Below are 14,064 nucleotides of genomic sequence, written 5' to 3'. Positions count from 1 at the left end.
AAAGAAGCATTTGGGGATATCTGGGTCGCGCCAGGCTCTCCTAGAACCTTCTGGACCCTCCCAGCTCACCTCCTCCAGCTAGGATGGCTCTAGGCAGCTTGGAGAAATTATCTTGAGTACTCAAACCCCAGTGGGCAGGACTGCTGATGAACTGAGGCTGCATTCTCAGCTGGAAGCTGCCTCCTCACAGCTAATGCAGGGCAGTGAAGCCTGCCCCCTGCCTCCATCTGGGCGTCACTGAAGGATTTCTGGCTCCTGAGCTCCCAGGAGGTGGGCTGAGGCCTCTGTAGCAACTGCATTCTGACAGCCCGACTTCTCTCTCTACCCAGACTGCTTCCCTTTCTACCCACCGGGGTGGCTCCCAGGAGGCACTCTTCCAGCGAACCCCCTGCCCATGATTCTCCATCTCCATCTCTGTCCCCCAGGGTATCTGCTTGGGCTCGATTAAGATTGGAAAGGTAAATACAATTAGGCAAAATGTGCTCCATGCCAGGTGTGCAGGGCAGGTCTTAAATGCAGGTGAGGGACTGAGAGAAGGAGGCCACCCTCAATACCATCAAAAATCACAACTAGTTACACAAGTGCCTGTCCAGAGAGCTGCCTTCTTTGCCCGTCAGGGCCTTTCCTTTGCTCTGCATGGAAAATTGGGGTCTCTGGGCCCCATCGCTCATGGGGCCTACCTTTCAGATTCCCCCAGGTGGGCTCCCCTGGGCTGGGCCCTGTAGTGGGAACCCGGCAGCTGTCACATCAAGGGGAGGAGAGAGGAGCGGGTGAGGCCCGACTTGGAAGCCCCTAGAAGCCCCACCACATGCCAGGCTTTCTAGATTCATCTGAGCTGCTGCAGGCTCTGTGCTGGGAACGGGGTGGGGGGCAGGGGGTAGACTTCTCCAGGCCCTGGCTATGCAGGGGGACCAGTGTACCTTTCACCAGTGCCCTTTGCCCTGCTGCCACCTCTGCTTTTTCACCATGAGGTTGTTCCTCTGCATCTGCCTCCCCAACTCCCAACCCCAGAAGGACTCTTCAAGGCCATCAGGGATTCCTTGTCCCGAGAATCAGAGATCTTTGTCCATTCTTGGCTGCATGGGATGCTGCTTGCTGCCCCGACCTTAGGTTCCTGATCCTGGTTCTGCTAATCTCCTCACTTTCTTCCCATGAATATCTCATTTTCCCCCAAGAGACAACATCCCCAAGCCTGGCCCCCAGCTTCCCTGTTGGTATACGTGGCTCATCAGAATGTTCTTTCCATTCTGTGACTCAGTTGTCTCCCCCATCATGAGGACAGCCACATCTGCACCCATGATCCCAGACTACAGATCACTGGTGGGACGGGGGTTCAGCTGGGTGGGAGGTGAGGCTCTGCTGGGCAGGTGGAGGGTCAGATCACACAGCCCTCCGGGCATCTCTGTGTGTACTGGCCAATATGGCTCCAATCGCCGTAGAATGTTCTGGAGCCCTGGGGCAAGAGCCCAGCCATTGCCCAGAGTCCGCGGGAGAGACAGGGAAGCTGGTATCCAGATGTGTGCAGCCCTGTCTGGTGGGCTGGGAGACCTGCAGGAGGCCAGGCTGGAGTGGGTAATGGGGGGACCCCTAAAGGGGCAACACCACAGGAGAAGGAACGAGGTGGGGGTGGGCAGCCTGAGCAGAGTCAGAGCCAGGGGAGTCAGGGTTACAGGACCCTTTCACGGGAGCTGGTGCTGGAGGGAGACTGTGGCATTAAGAGTAAAACTCTACCAACAGGGGTCTGGAAAGAAGCCCCCTGAGCCAGGATCCCCACGCCGGGACATTGGATTACGTTGACTTTACATCAAACACCAGCCTTGTCCTCTCCCCTCTGGTTCTGCAGTTCTAACCGGCCACTGAGCAAATGCTGTAAATGGTACCACGCTCTGGCTGCCAGCGCTAGAAGGACCCTCAGAGGTGGGTTTGCTAGGCTTCAGGGGACAAGGGGTGAATGCCTGTGCCAGCCGGTTGGCACCAGAGTAGGGATTAGAGTGAACCCACGAGGCTTAGCCCCGTGCTCTTCCCCGTAAACCCTGGGGCCTCAGCCAGCCGCTGTAATCCTCTGCGTCCAGTGTGCCATGCTGAGATGTTACCCTCGGCACACAGGGACAGCGCACGGGGCTGCCAGAGTCCTGCGGGCATCGCCTGCCTGTGACGTAGAGGCGGGCGGGTGGGGGAGTAGAAATCTCTGAGAAGAGCGTCACTCGTGCCAGCCCACGCTTACTGTGACAGCCAGGCACCTAGGAGTCTGGAGTTTTCTGGTTCCTGAGCCTGTGATCGGTCCCCGGGTGACTGGCTCTGTGGTGGGAACATCAGGGCCCCTGCCCCACTGTCCTGGTAAGTGGGGACTCTGCCTCCGGCTCCCAGCCTTCAGGAATAAGAGCACCCTGCTTGGGGCTTGGAGACATGGGGAGAGAAGGTGGAGAAGACGGCGGCGACCTGCAGGCCATGGGGCTTCACAGGGGAGGGACAGACTCCTCTAAGAACTGTACGTCTGCCGTGGGTCAGGGAGAGAGACAAAAAGTGACCTGGGGGCCCAGTGAGCAGGGACAAGGCAGGAGGTGTCTACCCCGTATACGCCTGCTCCACTCCAGCCCCCAGACTCCCCACTCCAAGTCCGCTACAAAAGAGGTAAGAGGAACCATCACGCTGGACGGCCCCCTTGGAGATGAGGACCAGACCCCAGACTATCGCTCCCCTCCAACAGGTGCTGAGGGGTCCTCCTTATCCCAGAGGCCACTTCTGAAGCTGGGGCCCCCAGAGGTGGAGGTAGCAGCCAGGATGTCCACTCAGAGCATCTACTACCTAAAGCCCGTGACTCTGCACCTGCCCCCTGGGATCCCCGAGTCCCCGAGTCGCCAGCGGCGCCACACACTCCCTGCCAGTGAGTTTCGCTGCCTCACCCCAGAGGATGCTGCCGGGGTGTTTGAGATTGAGCGTGAAGGTGAGCAGCCCCCACACAGGGGCCGGGACCCTGCTGTACTCCGCTGCTGCTCCCCTTGGGGAGAAGACCCTCGAGTCTCCTATCCTTGGCAGCGGGGACCCCAGAATAATCAGACATATGTTTTTGTGCGTGTGCATGAGTACGTGTGGGTTAGGAAGTGGGGGGAACAGCAGTGTTGAACCTCTGCTTTCCTGTGGGGGAGGGACCTCTGAGCAGATTCTCGGTCTGCAGTGGACAGTGGGCAGGCGGCACAGAGACCACTAAGTCACCACCAGTGCCTCCTCCGCAGCCTTCATCTCTGTCTCGGGCATCTGCCCCCTGAATCTGGACGAGGTCCGGCACTTCCTGACCCTCTGTCCTGAGCTGTCCCTGGGCTGGTTCGTGGAGGGCCGCCTTGTGGCCTTCATCATTGGCTCCCTGTGGGACAAGGAGAGACTCACTCAGGTGAGGGCAGGGCAGGCCCAGGAGGCCCCTGGAAGAGAGGCCACCGCCTGCTGGCCCCCGGCTCCTCCTGCTCTCACAGAGGCTGCCAGGGAGGGGAGAGGAGCCCAGTGCCTGGGATTTCTTCCTCCAGAACTAAGAGATGAGCACAGATGTGGTCCTCTCCCAGAGCAACAGAGCCCAGTCCTTTCGGATCTCAAGGCCCTCATGAAGGGGCCGCCCTAGGGCTGGGGATGTAGCTCCCAAGTGGAGGCCCTCCTTGGGTGAGAGGGGAGCCCTGATTGGAGGAACTCAGGGGACACCTGCCCTTGGCCCAGATGGGGGCAGTTTGAGGGTACAGGTGTCCACAGAGGTGACATGGACTTATGCCTGTCTCTTGCCCCCAGGAGTCGCTGACGCTGCACAGGCCCGGGGGCCGCACAGCGCACCTGCACGTGCTGGCCGTGCACCGCACCTTCCGGCAGCAGGGCAAGGGCTCCATCCTGCTCTGGCGCTACCTGCACCACCTGGGCGGCCAGCCAGCTGTGCGCCGGGCCGTGCTCATGTGCGAGGACCCACTGGTGCCCTTCTACGAGAGGTTCGGTTTCCACCCCGTGGGCCCGTGCAATGTCACCGTGGGCTCACTGGCCTTCACGGAGCTCCAGTGTTCCCTGTGGGGCCACACCTCCCTGCGCAGGAACAGTGACTGCTGACCTGGCCACCACCTGGGGTGCCTACGGCCAGGTGCCAGAGATGTGGGGAGGCAAGCTGGGGGCTCCTACTCTGTCCTGGTGTCCCCTTCTCCACCCTGGCCTTCCCCCAGCTCAGGAGACAGTGACTCCCAGGTGGCCATGGAAAGGGGAGGGGTGAAATAAAGAGAAAGTGGGGCGGCTGCTCTCAGCCCTGGCTGCCCCTCTGGGGCACAAGCTGTGTGTCCTCCAGTCTGTCTGCACGAGGCCCTCTGTAGTCCCTGCATTCCAAACTGTGCCCTAACGTGGCTGGGTCGGTTAAGTAGGGACAGTGGGAGGCATCCTGCAGCTCTGCCTCGGCATCCTCACTAAGCAAGCCTGATGCTCAGGGACCCTTAACCCCTCCAGACCTGGGTCTGCCCCTTCCCATCCTCATCCCTGGAATGCAGGGTACCTGGGAGCAGGAAGGGGCAGGGACCACCTCTCAGCTCACCACACTGGCCCCCAACCCCACCACAGGACCCTGGGTCCTATGCCCACAGTAACAGCGTTGTGCCCCACTGGGGTGTGGGGTGAAGGGTGGGGTGCAGGATTGTAGGTAACAGACAAGTGCTGCACCTCCCACTCTTTCTGCCAGGACGGCCCCCGCCCCGCCCAGCCAACCCCCTCACTATCCTCACAAGCAGGTGGGGCTGGGGGACTGCAGGGATCTCAGGGATTTAACACCACCCTCTCAAGTGACCTTTCAGGGGGTCCCAACCCAGTTTCTGGTCCAACCAAAAACCCCAGAAGCCCATGCCCTGAGCTCCTTGTGGCTGACCTGGCCACTCTCACCTCCAAAATAAATTTCCAGCTTTTATTCTACCCGAGGCCTCAGGTTAAAAGATAATGTTTCTCTAAAGAATATCACTTAATACATTTCAGACATCATCCATACAAAGTTAGCGTTACTTTAAAAAATTAGGGCCATAATATAAACTGGTAGAAAAAAAAAAGGGCCTGATTGACCTTGGGCAACCCCTGGAAGCAGGTCCCTGGGGTGGTCCTGCCCCCACGTGGGCGGGAGTGAGACAGAGGGTGGTGGGGCTGGCCAGCGTCAGTCCAGCCCTATGAGGCAGAACACTGAATCAAAGGAGGGCTGGGGGCCTGCGGGGCAGGTGCAGCGTCTGTTTGCTAAGAACAGCAGAGGCTCTCAGCTTCCCAGTCTAACTGTGTCTCCTTGCTCCTTGGTCCTCTGCACCAGACCCCAGCCAGAGCTTCTCTCAGTGTACAGTCTCCGAGCATTATGGGCAGGCTTAACAGGCCACTGATGGATGCAGGGGGTGGATTCACAGGGCAGAGAGGGGAGGGGACACAGGAAGGGGGCTGTGGGGACACAGGGCTGGGAACCTGGTGGGAACCCCAGCCACAACCCCAGGAAGGGCAGGCTCACAGGAGCGGGGAGAGGAAAGGCACCAGCAGAGGCTGAGGTGGGAGAGGGGCAGCAGCCCAGGACCCTGGGAAGAAAGAAACCCAACCCAGGAGGTGGTCCCGAAAGCAGGGGAGTGGGGAGGACATCAGCGCCTGGGCCTCCGAGCTGCAGAGAAGCACGTGTTCGGAGTGTCCCTCAGCCTGGACCTGACGAGGAAGGGCTCCAGTCCCCCAGGGAACCCTGCTTTATGACCGCCTCCCGTGGGCTCAGCCGGGCCTGGAGGAGGGAGCTCCTGGGAGCAGGGCTGCACCCCCGAGGGTGTTTCTGGAGTGCGGGGAGGGCCATACCAGCAGGCAGCCCCACCCTGGCAGTCAGTCCCGTGGCATCGGGCTCCGCGGAGCGGGCAGTCAGTGCAGCACCTGGTCCAGCTCATACTTCTCGCAGAAGCGGCTGGTGAAGGGGAAGCAGGTGAGGTACTCGATCCAGGGCCAGTGGATGGGGTAGACATAGAGCCAGACGACGAGCGAGGCAAAGAGGCCGGCGAAGACCAGCAGTGACACCAGGATGAGGGCGCGCTTGCGGTACTTGTCGCTCGTGCCGAAGGTGATGTAGGGCAGGAAAGCGAAGGCCAGCAGCAGGCCACTGAGGAAGCCGACAATGTGCGCGATGTTGTCAATCCAGGGCAGGAGGCCGCACACGAACAGGAAGAGCACCACGGCCGACAGGTTCAGGAAGGCCTTCCAGGGCCGCTCCAGCAGCTCCCAGCTCTGGAAGAGCTCCACGAAGAGGCAGGCGAGGAGGCCGAACTGCGACCCCGCTGGGCCCACCTGGGAGGGCAGGGAGGGGACGAGGCTCACTTCCAGGTCCCAGGTGGGAGCCTGCGGGGGGCCCTGGGCATGGCGGAGCTGGAGCCCAGGGACCCGGGTCGTCCTATTTGTGAGCCCCTCCCAGGGCAAGGGCCCGGGGGCAGCTGGAGCTGCCGGGTCAGAGCTGGGCTTGTTCTACCCACCCTTTTGGCAAATACTGAGCACCTACTATGTGCATGCCAGTGCAGGAAGCAGGACAGACAGCCTGCTCTGGGCAGTGCACGTGGGGAGGGACAGACACTGAACAAGCCGACAGGGTCAGGTTGAACCCATCAAAAACTGCCATTTCTATGGACCAAGAACTGTCACACACAGGTGATTTTATACGGCTTAACCCGTAACTATGGGATGTGCTGGCAGGCAATGGTCAATCATGGAGAGAAATGAAGCAAAGAAGAGGCAGAGTGAGGGGCAGGGTCCAGGAAGGTCTTTCTGGAGGTCACAATGACACATGACCCAGAGGCATTGCTGCTCCCTCGCGCCCAGGGATAGATTAAGGAATTGACTTTAAGCCCCCAGCTTAGCTGTCAATCCACCATTGAGCCTGACACGGGAGGGGCTGTGCGTCCCTCTGGCCATCATGCGGGAGGAGAGTGGGAAGCCACAGAGCTGGCCCTCCCACCCCGTCCCCAGGGTCCCTACCTCCGCACGGTACGGGAGGAAGATGGTGCTGGCAAGGTTGCCGGTGATGCCACTGAGGATGAAGATAATGGAGATGCGGTGCCAGCCAGCCAGCTTCTCCAGGTCCCGCAGGATGGTCATTTGGAAGACCACAGACACCAAGCAGTGCACCACACTGGGTGGGGGACACACCAGGCATCAGCCCCCCTGTGCCCGTAGCTGCCAGCCAGGCACTTCGGGAGCGGTGGGGCCTGGCAGGTTGTGCGGGCTGTGCCCTGGCCCGGGAGCCCCTCCTCCAGGGGTCCAGGTGGGCGGCCACCACAGGGGTCTGGGGGGTTGGCCAGCGAGGCCTCTCTTACCCAGCGTGGAGGAACAGAGACAGCCAGAGCCTGTAGAACTGATCTGGGACCTCGGGGTTAAGGAAGGGCAGCAGCCCACACACCTCGTCCAGGCAGTGCACCTGGGGGTGAGCACACGGCGATCAGTGCCTGGGACGAGGCTGGGTCAGAGGCCCTGATGTCGGGGACAGAACCGGACACCTGCTGCCGTGCTGAGCTGCTCACGCCCCAGGCCCTGCCAGGCCCTGCCTCACCTGGGAACAGAGTGTGGCCTCTTCGTGGAAATAGCCGTGCATGAACTCACAGTATTCCCGGGTGGTGATCTCACAGCTGGGGAGCAGGGAGGCAAGGGTGTACGTCAGGGGCCTGAGCCCTCCTGCTCACTCACCCAGTGCCCGGTGCCCGGCCACAGCAGGCTTCGCTGGCAGGGACCTGCTTACACCACGGATGGCCCCCGAGCAAGGAGGGAGGCCACCAGCTGGGTGAAGGGTGATGGAGAAGGAGCACTGGGCAGAGTGCCCAGGCCAGCTCACCTGCCCTTGGTGCCGATGCAGCAGGGGCGGCCGCGGATCTCACAGTCCAAGTGCAGGAAGCCCGAGCGGTTACTCCTGGCCTGCTCTGTGCAGATCTGTGGGGAGGGGCACCGACAGGTGACTGGAGCAGTGTAGCAGCAGGCGTGCCCCCCCCACCCTTCCCAGACTGCTCTCCACTCCAAGTGACACTCACTGGCCACTTGGTGATGTCATCAGGCCAGATGTGGGCACCGCTGGAGGCTGGCTCCTCACAGGTTCTAGAGGCAGAGGTCGGAGGTAATGAAATGAGCGGCAGCTGCATTCCAGCCTGCCAAGCCCACTGGCCAACATCCCCACGGGTGGCAGAGACAACATGATACTCAACCCCATCTTCTCCGACAGCGCAGCTGGGGGTCACTCTGGGACTGTACCTGGGGTCCTGGTGGCACACGGCCCCCGATGTCCGCTTTTGGCCCAGGTCGGACTTGTCCATGGGGGGCCCAGTATCATCCTGCCACTTGACAAAAGTTGCCAAAGTCTCCTGGAGGATGGAAGCGGGCTGGTCATGGCGAGGACAAGATCAACCCCATCAGAGTAGGCAGGGGCCCCTCCAAGATAGAAGCTCTTCCCCTGCTGTCCAGGGCCCAGACCCCCAACCCCAGCTGATACTCTGGGACCCAGCTTTCACTTCTCTGGGGCTGGGGAGGTCAGCACCCTCCCTGTGCTGAGCAGCATACAGGGGTGTGTGAGGCCAGGGAGGGCAGAGGAAGGATGGTGGCAAAGTGGACACCTCCCTCGAAGGGCCCCTCCCCGAGGCTGGGGCAAGTGGAGACGGTGCAGGGGACCAGAGTGGGGCTGGCAGGGGTCCGGGGTCCTCCCTCACCGAGCAGTCCTTCCGCTGGGTTTGAATGCAGCCCGAGTGGTCGTTCTGGACGCAGCAACCTGAGTCCCGCTCCAGGTCTTGCTCCCGCAGCACCAGCTGCTCAATCTGCTGGTCTTTTCGGATGCAGGGCGAGAACTTGGCTCCCAGGTGGATCAAGTCAATCTGGGGGGTGGGTGAAGGGGGTAGGTTGTGAGCTCGGGGCCAGACATGGCTGCTCTGTTGAGAGTCTCCCCTGAGGGTCCCTCACCGAGCTGGGGCCAATCCAGAAGTTCTCCTGCTGGATGTACTTCACGCTCTCGTACACACCTTTGTTCCTGAGTACCTGGTGCAAAGGTGGAAGGAGGGGGGGTCAGGGGATTCCCTGTCCCGGGGATTCCCTGTCCCAGGGATTTGGTAACGCCTCTTGGTGGGGAAGCTAGGATCCCCAGGGTGGGGCCCCCTTCCCTAACCCTACTCACCAGCTGGGTAGTAACATGCTGTGCGAAGCCCACGGGTGCGATGCCATATGTGCAAATCACCAGCAGTGTGATGATGATGTGGACGAAGGTCAGCCAGTAGGTGAAGTAGGGTCTGTGGGCAGAGGCCTTGGGGCAGTCAGCAGAGCTGAACTCACACCCTGTCCCTCAGCTCTGTGGTGCCTAGCCACCATCAGCTCTCACCTGTTCCCTGCCCTCCACCTTGCCCCTCAACTCATCCTTCACCACAGCAACTCTTAAAATGCATCTCTACGTGTCTCTCTTAGCTTAAATCCTTTCCATGGCTTCTCACTGCCCTGGTGATAAAGTCTAACATTGCCCCCTCCCACTGGTTGCAAGGCCTGGCTGTGCCCACTCACCTCCCTGGCTTTCTTCCTCTTTCTCTTATAGTTCCTGGAAAAAACCTTGCTCCCTGCAGCCCCAGGGCATTTGCACATGATGTTTCCTTTGCCTGGGATGCTCTTTCCATCTCTCTTCACCCAGCTAACTGCTGCTCATCCTGACTATACCCACCCCTACCAGCTGTTCACTCCCAACTCTGTCCTCCAGGACACTCACCACACCTCCTATTACTTATTTTCTTGATAATTTTGGGTCCAGTGTTCACTGGGTGGTTGCTTATCATATACTCTGTGAGAACAGCCTCTTCCCAACCCTCTGGCTTCACCCAAGGTCTTTGTGCAGGTCCTCTCCGCAGTCCCCTCACTCACGGTCACAGCTTCCAGCTGCCCCTCTGCCCCACCCTGTCTCAGGGCCTGCGTGCTGGCACTCAGTGACTGCTTGTTGACAGGCTGCTGTCTGGGAGCCCAGCAGAGGATGCCGGCCCAGAGAGTAGGGAGGGTGGAGAAGAGGCAGCCATGCCCGATGCCCCTTCCCAGGTGACGTGCATGCTCGTAGGGTGACCCTGAGGACTTGTCCCTGCTCTCCTGACCCACAGGAAATGCTCACCAGGGGCTCGCTGAGTAAGGGGCAGTTCAGGGGAGGGCCTGGGGAACTTGGAAGCTCCCAGACCCTTCCGGTGGCTCTCAGCCCCCGTCCCCTCTGCCTACACCGGGGAGGAGCTCTCCAGAATGGTGACCGCCCCCAGCTCTCACAGTGTGGGACCCCAGGTCCAGCGCCCAGGCCCGCTCACCGGTGGCTGTCAAAGCCCTCCAGCTGGCGCTGCACGGTGCTGCTGATGCTGTGGCGGTAGCTGCGGTTCAGCCAGGTGCCCACCACGCCCAGGCCGTAGTGCCGCTTCTTCCGGTCAAAGGCGAAGTGCTTCACCTTGGAGGCGATGCGCCTTCCGCGCCTGGGCATGGGCGCTGGGGCTCCAACGTACTCCTTCCTGGTGGGGACGGGGGTCTCAGCCTGGTGCCCACCCCCACATCCCACGAGGGGGCGATCAGGAGGCACCGGTGGCCTGGGGAAGCCCCCATGTGGGTCACTGAGCACCGGGGGAGCCCCTTCCCGTGGTGCCATCTCCCTCCGCCTGGAAGTGCGGGAACTCACAGAGGGATCTGCACCCCATCGGGGGAGACCGGGGAGGCCGAGTGTGGGAGCCCCCGGAAGTTGCTGGCAGAGAGTGGGGGAGACTCAAACACATCATCGGGCATGGAGCTCATTTCTTCCTGGGGTGGGGGTGGAGTGGGGGACAAAAAAAGAGACAGTGTGAGGAGTCACTGTCCCCAGCACTGGCCCCCAACAGCTCAATTCAAGGGCAGGACAAAGCCAGAGGAAGGCACATGCCTGTCAGCGCTGATGGTGACTTTCCCGGCTGGCACCCTGCCCCACCCCAGGTCCTCACTCCGTTGACAGGAAGACCGGGGTCCAGCACCTCTATCCCACCAACGGGCACTTGGACATCTCAGGGTCTTCTAGCAGAGCAGGATCGAGGCCAGGTCACCTCTCCTAGCTTCTGGCCCCCCGACCCCCAACCCCAAGGGCCCACATACCCCATGCTTGCCTTACTAAAAAATGAGGAGTCGAATGTCTCCGCCCCATCGACTGCATCCTCCTCCAGGAAGCTAGGGTAGGCAAAGCTGCGTTTGACCACCCGGCACCGCTGTCCCGCGGCATCCAGCACCGAGCGACCCTGTGCGGGGGCAGAGGCATGGGCATCAGGCCCAGGTCAGGTGTCCCCTCCCCCCTCCAAAGGGGTCTGTCAAGCCCACCACCGCTGGAGGTGGGACCCTGCCTGGAGCATGAGCATCTACCAGAGGCCGGGAAGCGGGCTCCAGCTCCTCCACAGCCCTGAACGCAGCACCCTCTGCACAGTTTGCTGTTAACTTCTCCCTGGTGACCTCTGGTCCTCTGGCTTGGGCATCTGCCACCCCACCACTCATCCTGCACCCGTACTTCCCAGGCTCGGGCTTCTTGGCATGGCACACCAGGCCCCTGCCCACCTTTCTGATCCCATCTCCTGCTGTTGCTCTTGTAAACCACCCTTCACTAACACCTCCTGCTGCGCCCCCAAAGTGCCTCTGCATAGGCTGTTTCCTCTGCTGAGAAGGCTGTTCCCTTCCTGGCAAGACTTTCCTTATATTTCTGGGTTCAGCTCAAGTGCCTTCCCTGACATCAGCCCCTCTGCTGGGTGAGAGGGGGCAGCTCCTCCGCTGGGTGAGCCCCAGCACTCATCACACTGAATGGTGACATCCAACCTCACCCGAGCTGAGGGTTCCCCCAGGGCAGCAACACCGCTCATTTTGCTCTATAGCCCCCATGCCCAGCATATGACAGGGGTCAATGAGTGGTGACCGCATGTTTCACTTCACTCCAGCTTAAGTGTCAGTGCAGAAAACCAGCTGCCCACACTCTGGAGAACTGGGGCTGGAAGGATGAGGGCCTCTCTCTCTGCCCAGGAATCCCAGTGCATCCACTACCCTTGGTACAGAGAGAGATGCCTGGCTGAGTTTTGGGGGGGATGCTGTGGGGAGAGACAGGGACAAAGGGATGATGGAAGAGGCTGGGCAGAGGTGTCCTCACCTTGAGGAAGGCGGCAGCAGCCTGGAAGCTCATGTGGGCCACAGACATCCTCTTGCGACGGGGCAGGTGGGAATAGCCAGAGCGGACGCTGGTGAAGGAGGTGAGGGACAGGACCCCGGGGGTCAGCGGCGGGTGTGGGGCGTGGGGCCGGTCCACCTCGTCTGGGTGGCGGAACGCCCGTCCTCGGGCCAGGGGATCCACAATCTGGACAGGGAGGGAGGAGGTGAGCAGTCTGTCGTGGCCCTGGGCCGAGTTGCCCACTTCCCCTCCACCCTGACGGGGCCCACCTTGGGCAGTTTGCAGGGTTTTGGAGGACTCGGTGCCCTGGAAGGAGGGCAACCTCCTGGCTGGGGAGCTCCAGGTCCCTCTGGCACGAGGCTTGAGGCGGCCGTAGCGGACGCTGCAGTGGTGCAGGCTCCTGCGCTGCCAGTGCTGCCGCTTCAGCTCCCAGTCGCCACTGACCCCGACCACTGGGCCGCGCCCCTGCGGAGCAGACGTGTGTGTGCAGGAGGTGACGTGAAGTGACAGGGCACTAGTATGTTGTGCGGGGGAGGTGACAAGAGAGGTGACAGGGCGTATGTGTGTGCAGCGGGAGGGGCGGATCAGCTTCCCCTTGAGCTGTTGGTTTGCTGCCCAGGGATCAGGTGGACAGAGATAGACTCAGGTCCAGAGCCTGACAGGCTGAGCTGGGATGGGCTCTGGGAGCCACTCTGAGGGGCAACGGTCTGCTCCCAGCTCCTTGAATCCCTCAGCCTCCCACACTGTGGCTTCCTACCAGGCACAGAGCCGCCTGGGCCTCAGTTTCCCCGCCTGTAACACGGGGTTCAAATTGCTCAGGTCTGCCCTGCAGGAGGACGCTGCTGATTTGGTGACTGCCCACACATCCCAGGCAGGGACCAGGGAGCAGGCCCCCCGGAAGTCCGGGTGCCCAGAGTTTACCGGACTGCAGGGGCAGGTAGGCGGGCGGTGCCTCACTTGCGGATGCTCTGGGACAGGGCGGCCTGGCGGCGGAAGCTGGGGCGCTTTCCGACCCGCCCTCCTGCCATCGTCCCCGTGGCTCCTGGAGGCTAACGCTCTTCAGGTAGGCTGGATTCCTGGGCCCTCTGCAGGGAGGTTGAATGGGGGACAGGCTGTGACTGTGTGGAGCCCAGGCCCCGGGCTGGCTCTGCCCAGGATTCCAGGGTGAAAACCCAGGAGAGACCAAACATCAACCCCAATTCACCCTGAGCTGCTTTCATTCCCAGGGCAAAATCACCATTGTTCAGTGTTTCTGGCGAGCCCGGCCCGTGTTCCTCACTCCCTGTCCAGCGCTCCCGCGATAGCTGTGCCGCCCTTGCCTGGCGTCGCACATTGCAAAGAGCCCTCGGGTGATGGGCAGTGGGACACAGCCTCCCTTGTGCCCCAGGCTGAGCAGGAAGAAGCCCACGCTGTCGGAGCCACTTCTCAATGAGCTCTTTATGGAGCGCCAGCCGGGACTGTCGGAAACGGTGATTCATCCCCACTTTCCTGCAGGAGCCAGGCGCTGTGAGAGCAGGCTCCTGGTGCTGCAGACGCCTCTGCCCCCAGTCACAGACAGCCTGCCCCTAGTCACAGACAGCTCGCCCCCCACGAAGAGCCTGGGCCCGTGAGTGCAGGTAGCAGCCAACTCCCAGGCGGAATTGGCAGGCTCCTCGTATTCTCCCTGGACCAGCATGACTCGGAGCTCCTGAGTTCAGGGCTCACTCCCTGCAGAGTTTGGGGCCAGGATGGAGGGGGCGGAGGCTTAGGGCAGGGGCTACAGGGAGCTGTGGCTCAGTCAAAGGTCTCCTCCAGTAAGTGAAACTGCCCAAAGGTGTCATGTGGGGCACAACGGTGGCCTGTGGAGGGGCAGTGAGCGCCCAGCCGCCCCTTACCTGGGGCAGCATGCTGGCCTGCTCCTGGGGCCCGGGGTTCGGTCAGGC

At 61.4% G+C, this 14,064-nt stretch overlaps 2 protein-coding genes across 3 annotated transcripts; one reads left to right on the top strand and one right to left on the bottom strand.

Moving 5' to 3' along the window:
• The first annotated feature begins 2,540 nt into the window (after positions 1-2,540).
• On the top strand, positions 2,541-4,328 carry LOC116669211 (serotonin N-acetyltransferase-like). Its single transcript, XM_032498210.1, has 3 exons — positions 2,541-2,944; positions 3,234-3,388; positions 3,772-4,328. Exons 1-3 carry the CDS (start codon positions 2,782-2,784, stop codon positions 4,075-4,077), a joined length of 624 nt encoding a protein of 207 aa, XP_032354101.1. The 5' UTR covers positions 2,541-2,781; the 3' UTR covers positions 4,078-4,328.
• A 560-nt stretch (positions 4,329-4,888) lies between these two features.
• On the bottom strand, positions 4,889-12,447 carry LOC116656726 (inactive rhomboid protein 2-like). Of its 2 annotated transcripts, XM_032456768.1 has the most exons (15): positions 12,412-12,447; positions 12,125-12,328; positions 11,106-11,234; positions 10,652-10,770; positions 10,293-10,487; positions 9,143-9,254; positions 8,932-9,006; positions 8,685-8,846; positions 8,233-8,342; positions 8,016-8,079; positions 7,823-7,917; positions 7,544-7,619; positions 7,311-7,411; positions 6,973-7,126; positions 5,872-6,291 (listed from the first exon to the last, which is right to left on the bottom strand). In XM_032456768.1, exons 2-15 carry the CDS (start codon positions 12,170-12,172, stop codon positions 5,872-5,874), a joined length of 1,860 nt encoding a protein of 619 aa, XP_032312659.1. In that variant the 5' UTR covers positions 12,173-12,328; positions 12,412-12,447. The 2 variants fall into 2 exon arrangements, with proteins under 2 accessions (XP_032312658.1, XP_032312659.1); XM_032456767.1 differs by lacking the exon at positions 12,412-12,447 and having other exon boundaries at positions 4,889-6,291; positions 11,111-11,234; positions 12,125-12,135.
• Between the last annotated feature and the right edge of the window lie 1,617 nt (positions 12,448-14,064).

Source organism: Camelus ferus, chromosome 16 (assembly GCF_009834535.1).
Source record: "Camelus ferus isolate YT-003-E chromosome 16, BCGSAC_Cfer_1.0, whole genome shotgun sequence".
NCBI classification, from domain to species: Eukaryota; Metazoa; Chordata; class Mammalia; order Artiodactyla; family Camelidae; genus Camelus; species Camelus ferus.
This window is presented reverse-complemented; position numbering and strand designations above follow the sequence as displayed.